General features: G+C 51.8%; 2 protein-coding genes and 10 non-coding genes across 14 annotated transcripts; all 12 read right to left on the minus strand.

The window, feature by feature from the left end:
- Positions 1–712: 712 nt before the first annotated feature.
- On the minus strand, positions 713–14518 carry CWC25 (CWC25 spliceosome associated protein homolog). 3 transcript variants are annotated; one of them, XM_061361017.1, is made up of 11 exons: positions 14513–14518; positions 7260–7299; positions 6895–7067; positions 6415–6651; positions 5794–5863; positions 5183–5310; positions 4872–4941; positions 4333–4505; positions 3706–3810; positions 2990–3151; positions 713–1537 (listed from the first exon to the last, which is right to left on the minus strand). In XM_061361017.1, exons 2-11 carry the CDS (start codon positions 7275–7277, stop codon positions 1423–1425), a joined length of 1251 nt encoding a protein of 416 aa, XP_061217001.1. In that variant the 5' UTR covers positions 7278–7299; positions 14513–14518; the 3' UTR covers positions 713–1422. The 3 variants fall into 3 exon arrangements, with proteins under 3 accessions (XP_061217001.1, XP_061217000.1, XP_061217002.1); XM_061361016.1 differs by lacking the exon at positions 14513–14518 and having other exon boundaries at positions 7260–7347; XM_061361018.1 differs by lacking the exon at positions 14513–14518 and having other exon boundaries at positions 3706–3792; positions 7260–7316.
- Positions 8175–8246, minus strand: TRNAC-GCA (transfer RNA cysteine (anticodon GCA)). Its single transcript has one exon. It is a non-coding gene; the product is annotated as a tRNA-Cys (tRNA).
- Positions 8633–8704, minus strand: TRNAC-GCA (transfer RNA cysteine (anticodon GCA)). The gene has a single exon. It is a non-coding gene; the product is annotated as a tRNA-Cys (tRNA).
- TRNAC-GCA (transfer RNA cysteine (anticodon GCA)) lies at positions 9013–9084 on the minus strand. The gene has a single exon. It is a non-coding gene; the product is annotated as a tRNA-Cys (tRNA).
- Positions 9550–9621, minus strand: TRNAC-GCA (transfer RNA cysteine (anticodon GCA)). Its single transcript has one exon. It is a non-coding gene; the product is annotated as a tRNA-Cys (tRNA).
- TRNAC-GCA (transfer RNA cysteine (anticodon GCA)) lies at positions 10004–10075 on the minus strand. The gene has a single exon. It is a non-coding gene; the product is annotated as a tRNA-Cys (tRNA).
- On the minus strand, positions 10436–10507 carry TRNAC-GCA (transfer RNA cysteine (anticodon GCA)). The gene has a single exon. It is a non-coding gene; the product is annotated as a tRNA-Cys (tRNA).
- Positions 10772–10843, minus strand: TRNAC-GCA (transfer RNA cysteine (anticodon GCA)). The gene has a single exon. It is a non-coding gene; the product is annotated as a tRNA-Cys (tRNA).
- On the minus strand, positions 12670–14510 carry RPL23 (ribosomal protein L23). The gene is made up of 5 exons (XM_061361021.1): positions 14436–14510; positions 14124–14207; positions 13543–13671; positions 12958–13071; positions 12670–12793 (listed from the first exon to the last, which is right to left on the minus strand). The coding sequence occupies exons 1-5, from the start codon at positions 14446–14448 to the stop codon at positions 12711–12713; spliced, it is 423 nt and encodes a 140-aa protein (XP_061217005.1). The 5' UTR covers positions 14449–14510; the 3' UTR covers positions 12670–12710.
- Positions 13291–13421, minus strand: LOC133216380 (small nucleolar RNA SNORA21). The gene has a single exon (XR_009726630.1). It is a non-coding gene; the product is annotated as a small nucleolar RNA SNORA21 (small nucleolar RNA).
- Positions 14519–14748: 230 nt separating the features above from the next.
- Positions 14749–14820, minus strand: TRNAC-GCA (transfer RNA cysteine (anticodon GCA)). The gene has a single exon. It is a non-coding gene; the product is annotated as a tRNA-Cys (tRNA).
- Positions 14821–16127: 1307 nt separating this feature from the next.
- On the minus strand, positions 16128–16199 carry TRNAC-GCA (transfer RNA cysteine (anticodon GCA)). The gene has a single exon. It is a non-coding gene; the product is annotated as a tRNA-Cys (tRNA).
- Positions 16200–16264: the final 65 nt, after the last annotated feature.

A 16264-nucleotide genomic window follows, 5' to 3' on the forward strand; every position in this document is an offset into this window, starting at 1 on the left:
GTTGGTCCGATCCGGCCCGTTAGCTTCCCCCCCCCCCGGGCGTCCCCGCAGTGGTTCCGTCCCCGCCTCCCCCTGTCCCCCCCCCCCCCGCCCCCGCGGTGGTTCGCTCCACCGCTGAGGCCGGCCGAGCCCGCTCCGGCCCCGCGCTGAGGAGGCGCCAAGATGGCGGCGGGCTGAGGAGGTGGGGAGCGGGAGGCACCATGTCCTCCCCGAGGAGGGGGAGCCCGGGATGCTGAGGAACGGGAGCGCTGCGCTGGCCGCTGGCTCGCCCCGCCTGGAGCTGAGGTAGAAACGGGGAGAACCGCTGCAGGGCTCGGGCTGGGACAGAGAGCAACGGAAAGGGTTGGACATTGGGAGAGGGAAAGGGGAAAGAAAACGCCCTTCCCTCCTCCTCTTCCCGGCGATGGTCTCGCCCAGTTGGCGTGACGACCCCGCCCAGGACACGCCCCGCTACGCACGAACCAATAAGCAGCGAGGTGCCTGGAATTATGAATGGACTGCTGCACACGTCACAGGCCGCCGTTCCCAGGGTGAGGACGGGGATCGGCGCTGCGCGGGGTCCCCCCCCCCAGCTCCCGCAGCACCGGCGCCGGGTCCTGCGGGCCCGGAGCTCGGATAAAGCCGAGAAGGGGCCACCACTGCCGGTTAGAGCCGTCCTGGGCCCTCACAAAGGCTTCCCCGCCCCTTCTGCCTCCAAACACCACGAAGAGCGTTTAAATACGAGAGGGAAGTTTCTTACGTTTCCAAAAAGGAAAAGGCAGATGTACAGAGCTGTACATATACACACTACATACAAAATCCCAGAGAACCGTCCGTGGGCCAGCTCTGCTCCTTGCCTTGCCCTCCGGAGCAATGACTCCTTTTGGACCAAGCATCATTCACATCTGCGAGCAACTAAATAACGGCTACAGGGCTTTGGGAGATGTCACATTCCAAACCCACGCCCCACACAGCCACAGGACTGAATGGGATTTTGTCTGTTACTCACATAGCTTCATCAGATTCCATCAAATTAACTCACGTGTGAACTGGTACCAGTTTGGGGTTTAAGGACTAACAAAAACAGGGCTTTTGATCCGTCAGGTGGAGAGCTTGGACCATCTGCCCCAAGCAGTCGCCACCCGGCAGGATTTGGTAATAACAATATACAAAAGTGATCCTGGTCAAGGTGGGGAGAGAAGGAAAAGACGTGGCCATAGGTTAAAAACGGGATACAAAAGCTCACGAGTTCTCCGGCAGAGGATTTCCTGCAAGGTCACATCACTATACACGTTCACAATGTCCTGAGCACGCAGCAATCCAACACCTCTTGGGGAGATGGGAAGTGTTCCTGTAGAGAGCAGGGATCTGTGCTGGAGGCCTCTCACCTTTGGGAGCAAGTGTCCGTTTCAATTCTGCACAGTGGCAGAGGGAGTTGTTGTTTCATCTCTGCATAAAGTTCCTTTCCAAGGCAGCAGGAGTCCTCTGGAGGGAGTGGATATTGCGCTTCACCCGATCTTCCAGGCTGGAAGTGGATGCACTCTCCAGTTTTAAGCGACTGCAGGGAATTGAGCCAGAAAGAGAGAACTCAGCATTGAGCCAAGAGATAAATCTCTTTTAAACACGACATGATTTCCAGCAGGACTCTTCATCCCGAGTCATCTACCTCAATCTAACAGAGAAACCAGCGAATGAGTTCCTATTAAAGTCTGCACTAAACTGAACACCTTTCAGTCTGGCTTGTAACAGCTCCAAGGCCTGATTTAAGGTCAGGAATACACCTGCAGCAGCTCTCCAGCCTCCTCCATTTAATTACAAGCAGAGTGGGGACTCAGTTGCTTTCTATGAAGCAAGCAAGGGAAAAGCAACGTGTTCCTGAAGGGGGGGCAGTGATCCCCAGGGACCAGAGCTTGTGTTGTACTATGTCAGTAACAGGAGAGAGGAGGGATCCTTGCGGCCACTGACTTGACTTTCCTACTTCAGATCCCAGTGCTGTGCTTTGCTGAACGATCCCTTCCTGCCCATCTCTCTTAATGTGCAATAAACACCACGTCTGTCAGCTCAGCCCCTTGCTGCTGCACAAGGAACCACACAAAAATCATTGAACCCCAGACTGGTTTGGGTTGAAGGGAGCTTAAAGCTCATCCAGCTCCAACCGCTGCCACAGGCTGGGACCCCTTCCACTGGAGCAGCTTGCTCCAAGCCCCTGTGTCCAACCTGGCCTTGAGCACTGCCAGGGATGGGGCAGCCACAGCTTCTCTGGGCACCCTGTGCCAGCGCCTCAGCACCCTCACAGGGAAGAGCTTCTGCCTAAGAGCTCAGCTCAGTCTCCCCTCGGGCAGGTTCAAGCCATTCCCCTTGCCCTGTCCCTACAGGCCCTGGTAAAAAATTCCTCTCCATGACAGTTGTGATTAAGCCACCTTTACGTGATCCCAGCTCTGGGCAGCTTTGGAAATCAGAGTTCTCCTCTAATTTATAGAGCCTGAAAAACACTACTCCAAACCACCTAACACTGCCCTGGGACCTTTATTACACACCACTGCCTGTTCTGGAAGGCAATTTCCTTCACTTGCCGTGTGCACAAAGGACTGTAAGTTACCACCCATGTTTAGAAATGGTCTTATTTCTCGTGGGTCTGAAAGCCGTACCCAACAAGCTCTTGGCACACAGTGGGTTTGCAGGCCAAAAACTGCTGAAAGCTCCTAAAACCAGAGAGCTTTTTAATATCTATGTATTAAATATGTAAAGCACTACTAGGTATTATTGGCAAAAAAATAACTGATGGCTGGTTTCCAAGCCTGACTGCCAAAGCCATGACAGAAATAACTATCTTTTGGGTTCAGAAGTGAGTCTGGCAACAGCAGATGTTAAGTCCTACTGTAAAACACAGTAGAGATGGATCTTACACCATTATCTGAAGCACCTCAAGCGCTGAGGCCATCACTCTCTCCCCAGACGCTATGGCTTGTATTTCCCTTGAGTGCAAAAGCAGATCCTAAAAGACACTCACTTGAAGAACTTCCCATCTCTGGAGTCGAGCTTCTCCAGCTCCCGCTCCTGCTCCTCCTCCTTTTGGTGCTTCCTGAGGTTGGTTGCTCTCTCCTCTTCCCTCCACTTGGCATTTTCCATCATTTCTTGCCGTTTACGCTCTAGTTCCTCCGGAGAGATCTTCCTGTTGTGTTGAAGGCATCACTGCTGTGAACCAATAGCACGCCAGGCACCACCCCTCACCCCCCCCTTTGTTTTCCATTCTTTATGATATACAACCCCCGAAACCAAGGTGTTTAACATGGTTTTTCCTTTGGTGGCCAGTCTGTCAGTACAGGTCTAAGTGTTCTGCTTTACCACACCCCTAAACCAACAGGAGGCTGGTTTCTCCCCCTTTGCAGCCTTCTTGGTTTCAAGATGATGCTGTCAAGGTCCTATTTTCCTGTTAGCAGTGAAACAGAACCTTTCTAATTAACAATCCATGGCACTTAGACTGATTTCATGTCACTGCCTTGCATGGAGAACCAACAACCACATGCATTGGTTCAGGAAGCTGGCCGAGGTGGCAACTAACAATCAAGCTCCAGAGCACAAAACAGGGCACTTTAGGACTCCCTGTCTGACTTTCTGGGCATTCAATCCAATCTATTTTAGTTAACAGAGGAAATCTTGGTTCACAGATTACACCTGCAATCATCAGGGCAGCTTCCATCCAAAAGCACAAGGACAAGACCTCACCTTGTGTAACTCTGAGTCTGCTGTCGTCGGTAGCTCTTTTTAGGGGAAGGGCTTCTGGCTCTCCCTTTCTCCTCCCGATTGCTGTGCCTGTAACCCAGAACTACCCTTAGTAGGACAGACAAACAAACATGATCACACCTCTAAGCTTGCCCTGGGTTGTTTCTATGCAGTTGGAAACTGAGATCTCTCTCACAACTGCAGGACTGTTACCTGTCCACTCTCAAACCCAATTCTAGTGAGCATACTGTGAATTCCCATCTATTCTACCCAGTTTTAATTACTTTAGCAAACAATAAATACCATTTAGCATTTAGTCAAGATAATTCAACAATTCTAAATACCTTTGAAAAGGTATCAGTAGCCCAAATGCAGCACAGCTACAGGCAATACCTTAGACAGAGGCTGCTCCAAATGAAGAGTGCAAAGAGAGCACGTCCTCACTGGGGACTGCCCTGTGTCCTCCTGCTCCCTTCAACAGCAGCACAGCTCTGGCCTTTACACCCTGAACCCAGCAATAACATGGACAGGAAGCAGTAGGAGACTGAGTAAGAGGGATTTTGACTCTGGAGAACTCTCCCCCCACAAGCAGCCTGTGGTTTACAGCACCCCCGGGTCAGCCACACTCACTGTTTGTGTCTAAGAGGAGATCTTGAGCTCTTGCATCCAGACTGCTCCGAGTTCTTCTTGCTCGAGCGGGACCGGCTCCTTGACCTGGAGCGATCCCGGTGCCTGTGGGACCCCCTCTCCTGGGTGGCAACTGGAGAGCTCCGAGCCCTGTGGCTCTGCTCAGAGTCCCTAACCTGGAATTGAAAGGTGTTATCAGGAGAGATGCCCTGAAGGAGCACAACAACAACGGAAGGCCACAGAGGAGACCTCTGCCAAGGCAGTCCAGCAGAGGATTTGAATAGATGGGTAGTGATGTGAAGAGAAACTAAATCAAGCTTAACTCAAATTGAGAGCAGACAGAAGTCCTACCAGGATGTGAACAACTTGAGCTTCAAGGTCTAGATGGCTCCAAAATGAATCTAAACTTTATTATACCATGTCCCCCTCAAAAGCCTCTTGCAGTTGGTGAAGGAGCCTCACAACAAACTGCCAAAACTCCTTTTCTTCCCTAACTGAGGACTGCTGCTACTGAAAGAGTTGTGCAAAACACATGGACTTACTTGTAAGCCATACCCTGGGACACTGGGAGGAGCAGATTTCCAAGAGGAACTGTTCATCCTCTTCTGAGACCTAAAGAGAAAACAGAGCAGGGCTTCTGAAGCAGAGGAAATTCAAGAATACCACTGGGGTTTTTGTCCACATTAAAATGTCATAAGAATAATTTAATGATGCAAACCCAATGAAGTAACAACACAAAAACACTGAGGCAAATAAAGAGCAGTCATTAGGAAGATAAGACTCAAAGAGAGGATGCGTGAAAACCAAGTAACCAACAAACAAGGTACTTTTAGTATGAAGCCTCCAAACATACTTGCTTTTGCTTCGCTCCTCCTCACTGCTGTCACTTCCACTGCTGGAGCTGCGATGTCGATGTTTCTTGTGCTTCTTCTTCTTCTCTTTCTTCTTCTTTTTCTCCTTTTTGTCTAAACTGCTTTGCAGCTACAAAGCAAGAGACCGGTTCCTCAGTCAGAACTACTGGGACCACACTCAAGTCAGCATCACAAGGTAAGGAACAGAGCTCTCTGTGGAAAGGCTCCTGAAACAAAACCTAAAGCATTAAACAAGGTCCTCTCAGAACTAAGGAGCTTAAGGGAGTCTTCCCTAGTGACCCTATGCCTGCAATCACCTTGTAGTACTAAAGCATTAACCACCAGCTAACAAAACCCAAAGCACATCAGAAGAGTTAAAACAAAACTGAACTTGAAAGGAGGAGAAACTGATTCCTGCAGACAGAAGACTGAGACCCTTGTTCTATGCTACGAGGATTACAGGAAGCTGAATTTATTCTGTTTTTTGTGAAGTGTCAGGAAACAAAACTCAGCTCCTTATCCTAAAAGGAGACTGATTTTGACCTATGATCCTCTCCTTGGTTCAGTGCATTCTATGCTTTGAGTCTGTAAGAGGGCACCGAGATACACCTACCAGTGCCTTGATTTTCTTCATTTTCACAGGATTATTTAACACTTCCCTCTTCTTTTCCTCCTCCTTCTTCCTAAAGCAGAACAAAAATAACCAGGATTTTCAAACAATTGAAAATATCAGCTTTTCATAAAGGATACCAATCAAGTGCAAGCTCTACAAACACATAAAGCAGGAAAGTTGTGTCCAATCAAAGCAGATCCAGCTAAGGAGGTGTCTGCCCTTTCCTCCTCCAGTTAAGAGTGCAACCAGTAGGGAAAACAAAAAGCTATCCTTTTACCATCAGTGTGCCCACAACACTAAGAAAAGCCTAATAATCACAGCAGAGCACATATATTCATACACATACAAGGGTGAGCTAAGCTGGGAGAGGGGAATCAATGTGACGTAATAATCTTTGCATGTCTCTTCATTTACCAACTTTCAGCTCGATGATCATCGGCTCATTCAGGTCACAAAGCCTTAGATTTGAAACCGACTCAGCAAAGTTACCCCAAAGCAGCAAACTGCCTCAAATATGTTACCTGATGTCACGTTAATAAGGCAAATAAGATGTTTCTTAGGGGGTTCCTACTCCTGATGCTTTGCCTCAGCTACTGCTGCTTTCAAGGCTTCATTTAGTACCTTATCATGAAAAGCGGATCCTCCCGGATCTTGTTTGCCATATCCAGGACAGAATTGGCACCTGACTTGGCAAAAATGGAGCCTGGGAGAAGTCCTGTCTCACTGGAACAGCCTGCTTCCTTGTCTTCCATCTTCTCAAAGATGTATTTGTCCACAGGGCGACCCATAAGGTACTCCTCTCTGTTCACCATGCCGCCAGGACCCTGGTACATCCACTCCAGCTTCTCTTCTTTTTTCCTGTTGCAAACACAACCACGTTATTTCCCTTCTCAAGCTTCTGAAGTTACATTTTAAGCCAGCAGCTTATGGAGGAGAGCAGAAACGTCTTTTCGACCTAAAGAACCCTCTCACCATGGAATGGTTGGGGTTGGAAAGGGCCATAAGATCCGGTTCCAACCCCCAACCATCATCAGAGACATTAAACCCACTGACGGGGGTACACACAGCACCTCATCAGGCAGCCCTGTCTGCACCCCTCACCTCACGGTGCCCATGTCCTCAGCGTAGCGCTGCATCTCCTCCCGCGCCCGCTCCTCCTGCAGCTCCCGCTGCAGCTCCTCGATCTTCTTCCTCTCGGCCTCATGTTTCTGCTCGGCTTTCCACACCTTCTCCACATTGCGCAGGGTCTGCGGGTGCCAGCTCTTCTTCAGGTTCTGCGGGAGGGGAGACACCGCGCTGACACGTTAACAACGAGACGCCTGGCCGCCGACAAGGGCCCGCTCCGAGCCCTCCCGCCCCGGACAACGGTAACGGCGCCTTCCCATCACCCCGCTGCCAAGACCGGGGAAGGCCCCAGGCCCAAGCCGGTGCCCGGAGCCCCTCCGGTGCCTCTCGTCCCCCCTTACCAGGTCGCCTCCCCCCATGGCGGCGGCCGCTCGGGCGCTCTCGTCTCCCCGGATACCGGGCAGGGATGTGCGTCACCAACACTCGCCGCCGGCGCGACTGTTCTGCGCAGCGCAGGCGCAAATGCGTCACTTCCGGCCTCTGCCCCTCTGAGGGGAGGCGGGGACATGGCGGTGGAGCGGAGCGCGGCCGGGCCCGGGCGCCTCCCGGTGCCGTTCGGTAGGGAACAAACACCCTAAACCCGAGCGAAAGAACCGCAATAGAAACACTGAACAGTAGTGAAAGCCCTCCCCCACGTAAAGGAGCTCAAAGCCAGCTGCCCCCGAGCCGGAGCTCTCCACATTGCCACATACAAAGGTGGTTTCGGGGTCGCGTTACTTGCGGCAGCGGCCCTGGGTGGGTTAGAACCGGCGACCTCCCGGTTCCCGGCCCGACGCGTTCCCCCCTGAGCCACCTCACCCCGGCAGACCCCCCGCTCCCGCGAGCCCTCCGGCGGGGGCGCGGCGCAGGGGCAGGGCGTCGGGCTGCGGGGCTGAAGGAGCCGAGTTCGAGCCCCGCGAGGGGCGCAGGCAGCGATTCCTTGTCAGTTCAGCACCCAGTAACCCGCTGAGGGGCACAGCAGTCCCCAGGTGCCCCTTGAACAGAGATCCCGCTTCTAGAAAAAGGGTTAAGCGCTGTGGTTAGTGGTTAAATTAATGGCAATTACTCAAAACAGGAAAAACTGGAGCAGTAGCACCTCTCTTAGGCAGCGTATGCATGTACGTGCAGAATTCAGGGGAGGTTGAAACGTGGCAAACTCTGATTTCACGCTCAGCAAAAAGATCATCAAGTGATTTCCAGGAGTGCAGAAGGGTAAGGAAGTCTCTGCTGTCTGTGAGCAGATTCTGGAAGAGAAAAGGGACTAAAAGCAGCTAAAGAGGGGGCACCTGGAGTTGAACCAGGGACCTCTTGATCTGCAGTCAAATGCTCTACCACTGAGCTATACCCCCTTGGCAATGCACCTTCAAAAAGAGACATTTGAAACATTCATATAGAGACAAGTTTTTCCTGTCTGTTTAGGGGATTCCTTTACTTGACAGCCCCCCTCTGCCTCTTCATGCACCTGACAGAACCTCTACAGGCAGTTAAATATGATGCATTATCATAAATGTCATTACTGCAGAGAATTAAGAACAGAGAGGAGTGCACACACAGGCAGGGAGCAGTTACACAGCGCACTCCAGTTTCCTAAGAGTCAGGGCTTCAGCTCCTTGAGCACTGGAGCTCAGAAACCAATGTTCAGTGCACAGCACATCCTCACAAGGCCCAGGGAAAGCTCTCAGTCTCCTTTCTGGATCATATTTTGGCAAAAGAAAGGCTGAAGGAGGAGAAAAAGAGGGGGCACCTGGAGTTGAACCAGGGACCTCTTGATCTGCAGTCAAATGCTCTACCACTGAGCTATACCCCCTGACAACACACATAAATAGGGTTTTACAGAGAGCCAAGCTTTTCTCTCCATGGTTAGACTGACCCAACACCCCCTGTGCCTCTGGATGTGCCTACCAAGGGCCATACAGAGAATACTACTGAGAATCAAAACCAGGGAGAAGTCTATAGACAGAGCGTAGTTACTCACACAGCAGTTTTCTTTAGAGTCAGAGCCTCAGATCCTTGAACAATGGAGCTCAGAAAGCAGTGAAGAGCACAAGATCCAAGGGGAGTTCTCCATCTTCTTTGGGATCAGTTTTGGCAAGAAAGCTGAAGGAACAGAAAAAGAGGGGGCACCTGGAGTTGAACCAGGGACCTCTTGATCTGCAGTCAAATGCTCTACCACTGAGCTATACCCCCTGTGTGATGGTTCCTACAAGGAACAGCACAAAACTTCATGTACAGTTCTGTGTCCACTGGTTAGGTCATGCTATAGAATTACAGAATGGTTTGGGTTGGAAAGGACCTTAAAAACATCCACTTCCAACCCCCTGCCACTGGCAGGGACACATTCCACTAGGACAGCACCCTTGTCTGCATGCTAATGTGCAGGCAAAATTGTCTCTAACATTCTCTGCACAATCTGGAGACAAACACACACAGACAGGGCCTAATTACACACACAGATTGGATCCCCAGCAGGTTCCCCTTCTATCAAAACAATCTTTATGTCTTTGCTTCATCACTGTCACTCTTCCCATAGGAAGTGTTCAGCTAAGTATCTTCAATCTTGGCCTTTGGAGATGCCTTCATGGGTAGGACAAGGACAGCAGAGCTGAAAGGGAAGAATGCTCACTTCTTCCTGAAGAAAAAAGGACAACCCAAAGGGAGCACCTGGAGTTGAACCAGGGACCTCTTGATCTGCAGTCAAATGCTCTACCACTGAGCTATACCCCCTTGGCAATGCACCTTCAAAAAGAGACATCTGAAACATTCATATAGAGACAAGTTTTTCTGTCTGCTTAAGGGATTCCTTTATTTGACAACCCCCTTTGCCTCTTCAAGTGCCTCACAGGGGCTCTACAAGCAGTTAAATATGCTGCATTATCATAAATGTCATTACTGCAGAGAATTAAGGACAAAAGTACACACAGAGACAGGGAGTAGTTACTCAGTGCACAACCCCTGCACTTTCCCTATTCAGGGCTTCATCTCCTTGAACAACAGAGCTCAGCAACCACTGTTCAGCACAAAGCACATCCTCATAAGGTCCAAGGAAAGCTCTTGGGTGTTTCTGTAACCCCTTTTGGCAAAAAGGTGGCTAAAGGTGAAGAAAAAGAGGGGGCACCTGGAGTTGAACCAGGGACCTCTTGATCTGCAGTCAAATGCTCTACCACTGAGCTATACCCCCATGGCAACACTCCTTCACAGAGAGGTTCTAAAAGCATTTCTATAGAGAGCCAACCTTTTCTGTTCACTGGTTACTCTTTTATCTGACAGCCCCTTCTGCCTCTTATATGTTGCTCCCAAAAGGCTGTACAGAGAATTACAAAGGAGGATTGAGAACAGAGAAGAGTACATAAGACAAGGAATAATTACACAGTGCACAATCCCTCCAGCTTCCTTAGAGTCGGAGCCTCAGCTCCTTGAGCACTGGAGCTCAGAAACCAAGGTTCAGTGCACAGCACATCCTCACAAGGCCCAGGGAAAGCTCTCAGTCTCCTTTCTGGATCATATTTTGGCAAAAGAAAGGCTGAAGGAGAAGAAAAAGAGGGGGCACCTGGAGTTGAACCAGGGACCTCTTGATCTGCAGTCAAATGCTCTACCACTGAGCTATACCCCCATGCACAACTGCTCCCCACAAATCTCCCCATAAATAACCAGCCCAACAAACCCCCTACAAATTAATCCCAAGCCAAAAACCAGCTTCTCAAGAAATGCTCATTTCTCCCCTCATAAGCATCCCACTGATACTGTTTAGGAATCAACTTCACCTCTGGCCAGCACCCTGTCTGACCCAGGATGGAGCCTGCAGACAGTTAAGGGGAAACACATGGCAATGAAGAGGCCCCCCCAACTTTTTCTGGATAAAAAGCAGGAAAAGGCGAGGGGGCACCCGGATTTGAACCGGGGACCTCTTGATCTGCAGTCAAATGCTCTACCCCTGAGCTATACCCCCCCTTGTGCAGTAAGGGCAGGAACAGTTCCTTGTGTGCAGGGATGAGGCAGCTCTGCAGCATTCCACTGCCTATTCTACACTGCAGCCCTCTCATTACCCCTCATTTTATCCTAAACCCTACCTCTCAGCATGCTTCCACCCAGCCTCCTGGCATGTAACCTAATGAATTCCCTATTAACTTTATCCAGAACACCTCAGCATACAGAAAAAAACCCAAAGAACACCTTCAAATACCAGCTTCAAACTGTGGCCAAAGCCATTCAACTGCACCTCTGCTTGGTCTTGGGGTGGGTCATTCCTCAGCCTCAGAGAGTAATGACCTGCCACAACACCTCCCATGCTGCCAACCCATCCCAAAGTGCTGCCCAGGAGCAGGGACAATCACCCACCCAAAGCATTTCATCCAGGGCCAGTCACCCAAAGCATTTCAGCCTTGTGCCCTGCCTCACAAAAGCTTCAGACATCAGAAATGCAGCACAAGCTGTGAAAATCCACCAAAGGAGAACAAGTTTATTTTAGTGATGGTTCCTTACTCAGCAGCAGGTCTCTGTTTCTCTCCCCAGGGCTGAGGAACAGCTCCTCCATCACCAGTGCATCGGAAGGATGGCACCGCTCAAAAAGACTGACTTGAGCCACGGGTTGGAGCAGTGCAATGACAGCCAAGAGCATCCCTTGTGCCCTCCTGGCACTCCATCTCTCGTGGGAAGAAGCCACAACCTTTTGCCATCTCCATGGAACGACCTGCAGAAAAGAGAGCAGCCCTCAGTCTGGGTCTTTTCCCAAGTTTCCCTCCCCAGATCCCAGTTGTCAAATGGGAATATACGAGTAAAGGCTTTCTAGGCCACTTATTTTGTGCATTCTTTTGGTCAAACAGCTGTGTCAAAACAAGGGTTTACAAAGCACTGCTTTTGTTCATCATTTCTTGTATTTTTGCTACACAACCTCTGAGGTTTTGGTGCCTGTAACCCCTTAATCCACTGTAACCTCCTTGCACTGAAAGCATCAGGAACAGCAGGAAAACATCAGGAATATTTCACAAAGCAAAGCACGCTGTGGGCTGTCCAAGGGTTGCAGCTCCTGTGGGTCACAACATGATATGGACTGGGGCCAAGCCGGGCATTACAGGGCCACAGCATCCAGGACAGTATCACCCCTATTATACCTTGCTCAGGAGAGCCAAAAAACCAGCTGGCCTCTGGTTCACATCCAAACATCCCCTTCTTGGCTTCCACCTGAGGAACATAAGGAAAACCACACAGCCCAAGCGTTTGTGTAGACATACCTCCAGCTCAGCTTGAGGGCTTCACACACGACCTCCACCAGCAGCCGTGAAGCTGTGTCCTTACCCATCTTCAGCAAGGCCCAAGAAACGTTCCTCAGAGCTGCTGTGCAGGGTGAGTTCAGCACCTCGTGGTACAGCTCACTTCCAGGTGCTGCTTCCCACCCTCCTGCACCATCAGACCAGTGTTCCCAAGCACTTCAACTGCCTGTTCTAGAAGACAATTCCAGGTCTACAGTCCCTTCAGCTCCTGTGTGGAGGCATCTCATCTCGCAGCAGAGCTTCCATAAACCCACCCCACTTCTATTCATGCAGATATCCAGTGGTCAAGTCAATCCTGATAAAGCCATTCCAGCGCAAGCCCTTTCCAGGGGTAGACTCTCCCTACAAAAAGAGACTTATCACTGGGTATTAAACCTCCAAACCCCCCATCCCTGCTCCATGCAGACAAGGAGCTCCATAAATTGGCTTCCCAGAACTACCTCCTGTGTAAGGATATGGTCCTGCTCTGCAGAGAAGGGCACTTTGGTAAGAAAGACACCACTTGTTTGGTACAAGGACTTTTATTGTGTGTATGGAATGCCATGGCTACGCGATGCTTCCCGCGTTGGAGGCTATCCTGGGCCACAGATCCGCGCACTCCTTCGCCACAGGGCCTGTGATGGCAGAGCCTGGGAAAGAGAGGAGGACAATGGTGCCTTAGAGCCCAGCATGGCTATGGAGAGGGGTCAGGGCAGCACTTTGCTCCTCTACAAGGAGCATCAGGGTCCTTCCACCCTCTAAGCAGCAACACCAACCTCCACGCTCCCCCTTCACCCGGGGTTCCCATCCATACCTTTCATTTCTCCTTTGTTATTTACTATCACTCCTGCATTGTCTTCGAAATAGAGGAATACTCCATCTTTTCTCCTGTAGGACTTCCGCTGCCGAATTACCACCGCCGGGTGGACTGCAGAGAGACAGGGGCAGCTCAGTGTCACAGCAAGCATCTCATCTGCAGGGCTTTGCTATGTGAAATTCCAGTTTATAGGCAACAGGATACTTAAACCGATAGTGCGATGCTCATAGTTACGTCTCCACTTGGACAATTTGATGTCTTTCCACCCTTCTCTCTCAACCCACAGGTCCCTCCCCACCCTGAGCAGCCCCAAACCATGGTACCACAGCACCGTGTCCCACCACTGATTGAAACGAACAGCACAAGCTGCCACTTCACCCAAAAGCAGTGCTTTTGCTCTGCCCTTCCACGACAACTCACCGAGCCACTGCCACAGACCCAGCAAGTGCTTTTCGAAGGGTGGAGGCGACGCTCCAGAGATCCAGTGCCCAGCTTCAGCACCAGTTTGGGGCAGAACCATTCCCAACTTCTCCACTCAAAGAGGGGATCCCCCCCAAACCAGCAAAGCCATTCCACACTCACCCTTCTTCCGCAGCTCTGGCTTGCCCTTCTTCACTGTGGCCATCACCATGTCACCCACACCGGCTGCTGGCAGCCTGTTCAGGCGGCCCTTGATGCCCTTCACGGAGATGATGTACAGGTTCTTGGCACCTATGGAGAGAGCTGTGTCAACGGGGCTGAACAGGACAACACTTCCAGTGTCAAATCACTGAGTGAAGCCAACAGCACAAGCGGCCTCTTCACCCAAACCGCTGCTGTTGGTGTCTCCTTCCATGAGCACAGACCCAGCAGCTTAAACAGGGGAGGTTTAGGTTGGGTATAAGGAAGGTCTTTACTGTGAGGGTGCTGAGGCACTGGAATGGATTGCCCGGGGAAGCTGTGAATGCTCCATCCCCAGCAGTGTTCAAGGCCAGGTTGGACAGAGCCTTGCGTGCCATGGTTTAGTGCGAGGTATCCCTGCCTATCGCAGGGGGTTGGAACTGGATGATCTGAAGCTTCTTCCTAATCCAAACCATTCCATGGTTCCAGGAACTTTCCAGGAAGAAAACGGGGGTTGCTCTGGAGCCTCGCAGAGGCCGGGGCACGGCGGCGGCCGCGCTCACCTGTGTTATCGGCGCAGTTGATCACAGCTCCCACCGGGAGACCGAGGGAAATGCGGAACTTGGCACCCGAGGAACCACCGCGTCCTGCAGGGCGAGAAGCGGGTTAGGATCCCGGCCATGGCGCACAGCGAGAAGCCGGCCTAGCGCCTCCCGGGGAAGCGGGGGGGGGGGATTCCCGGCACCATCCGCGGGCTCCGCGCTCCCCAGACCCGGCCCTCGCCATCCCCGGCCCTCGCGGAGATGGAGGCACCGGTAGGAGCACGGATGGAACCGGATTCCGCCGACCCCCCCCGGGACCGGGGCCCGCCTCACCTCGCTTCGACATCTTGGCGCCGGAAGAGGGAGATAGGCGCAGGGCACGCTGGGATATGGGTTTGCCCCGCCTCCTTCCCGCTCCGCCGGACGTCACATGGTCAGGCAGGCGAGGTTCACGTGGCGCTGGCGGGGAGGCCCCGCGGCGCCCTCTAGAGGTACCGGGAGCGTCTCGGTGGCCACCGCTCCCCACGTGTGGCTCGCACCGGACTCTGGGGTGCACCGCGGCCACGGGGAAAAGGTTCGGACCGGTCCGTACCGGGAATGATTCGGGGTAGAAAAACGGGGAAAAAAAAGGTGGAAAACACAAAAGAGGGGGCACCCGGATTTGAACCGGGGACCTCTTGATCTGCAGTCAAATGCTCTACCACTGAGCTATACCCCCGCCACGTTGGGTTGTTGTCCGTGCCGCCTTCCACCGTCGCCACCGGCCACCGAGCTTGGGGGGGGCGCCGGTGGCTCCTCCCGGTGCGCTCTTCCAGGACCGGCGGAACCCGGGGGACCAAGAAGCGAGCACAGGAAGGGAGGCAAAAGCGCAGCAGTTCGGTGTTTCCCAGGCACCGTTTGGTGTACCGGGAGTGCGGCGGCAGCGCCGTGCCGTTCACCCCACACCGAGGCGGGGATGCGTCGGTTATCAGAGCCAATCACCCTCGCCTCCATGTGTATTTGTCAGCCCTAATGATGCTGTAAATCCCGGTGTAATTTAACTGCAAAGTGAAAGGTTTTTGCCTGTTGGCAAGAAATGATTTTTGTGTTTCCCCAGGGAAAGCTTAAGTCTAATTTCAGGAGGAAAACACAAGTGATGCTGCTTCATCAGCCTGGTCCTCTAAGTGTTCCATGTAGAGCTTGAAAGCAAATAATCATAGAGTCCCAGCCTGGTTTGTGTTGGAAGGGACCTTAAAGCTCATCCAGTTCCAACCGCTGCCACGGGCAGAGACACCTTCCATTGGAGCAAGTTGCCCCAAGCCCCATCCAACCTGGCCAACTGAACACGATGCAGATCGTGAAGGGGTAAGAGAAAGAAAAACCAGAGCCTTGCGGTCGTTTTGCACCCAAAACATCTGTGTGATGAAGAGCCTCGCGCACTCGTCAGCATCTCCTCAGCCAAGAGAGGAAAATCCACCCACAACATCCCAAATTGCTGGATAAACTGAAAAGCTGGGTTTATTTTCAGCTGAGATGGGCCGGGAAGAGGTGGAAGGCTGTTTTAGGGGAGCTGGGAAGTGCTGGGTGAGGTGATCAGCGAGGGAAGGAGTGGGCTGTGTGACAGGCTCAGAGAAGCTGCTTTTAAACTGAAGGAAACCGATTTAAAGCTGCATCCTGAAATAAAAAAGGAGGAAAAGAGTTGAGCACAGCCTTTTTTAGTATGGGTGTGCTTCATTAAAGCCCACTTGCAAGCAGAGGGTCCTTTTCTTGCATTGGGTTCCTGGAAAGGGGAATTATCTGTTATCCCTGATAGAGATTTAGTTAACATTCTTATAGAGGGTTTTGGCATGGAAGAACCCCAATTGGGTTGATGCTGCCTATCACATTGCCTGTGCAGGAAGAACCTACACGGTTCTGCCGGCCTTGCGGAGGTCAGGGAGCTTCTCACGTTACTTTTAAGGAGGAATCATGCGCGGGGATAAAAATAAAACACAAAAGAGATAAGAAAAACAGGCAAAAAAGAACAATCAAAAAAGCTCCAACTCAAGGGGGCACCCGGATTTGAACCAGGGACCTCTTGATCTGCAGTCAAATGCTCTACCACTGAGCTATACCCCCAGCTGCCGTTGCGGCCGCGCGAGCGCTGTGCTAGCGCATCCCAACGCGTGTGCGCAGCGCCCCAT

This window comes from Neopsephotus bourkii, unplaced genomic scaffold (assembly GCF_033783945.1).
Source record: "Neopsephotus bourkii isolate Nb327-2 ecotype Australia unplaced genomic scaffold, CSIRO-AGI_Nbou_v1 NB_1044, whole genome shotgun sequence".
In the NCBI taxonomy this organism is placed as follows: domain Eukaryota; kingdom Metazoa; phylum Chordata; class Aves; order Psittaciformes; family Psittacidae; genus Neopsephotus; species Neopsephotus bourkii.

What these genes read in the sequence shown, in the direction of transcription:
- CWC25 (XM_061361017.1), bottom strand. An exon ending in TCCCAGGGTATGGCTTACAA is followed by an intron (nt 4,506 to 4,871) that starts GTAAGTCCATGT and finishes TTTCAATTCCAG; the next exon opens with GTTAGGGACTCTGAGCAGAG. An exon ending in CAGACTCAGAGTTACACAAG is followed by an intron (nt 3,152 to 3,705) that starts GTGAGGTCTTGT and finishes TCAACACAACAG; the next exon opens with GAAGATCTCTCCGGAGGAAC.
- RPL23 (XM_061361021.1), bottom strand. An exon ending in CAACTGCGCCGATAACACAG is followed by an intron (nt 13,672 to 14,123) that starts GTGAGCGCGGCC and finishes CTCTCTCCATAG; the next exon opens with GTGCCAAGAACCTGTACATC. An exon ending in GCCAGAGCTGCGGAAGAAGG is followed by an intron (nt 13,072 to 13,542) that starts GTGAGTGTGGAA and finishes GTCTCTCTGCAG; the next exon opens with TCCACCCGGCGGTGGTAATT.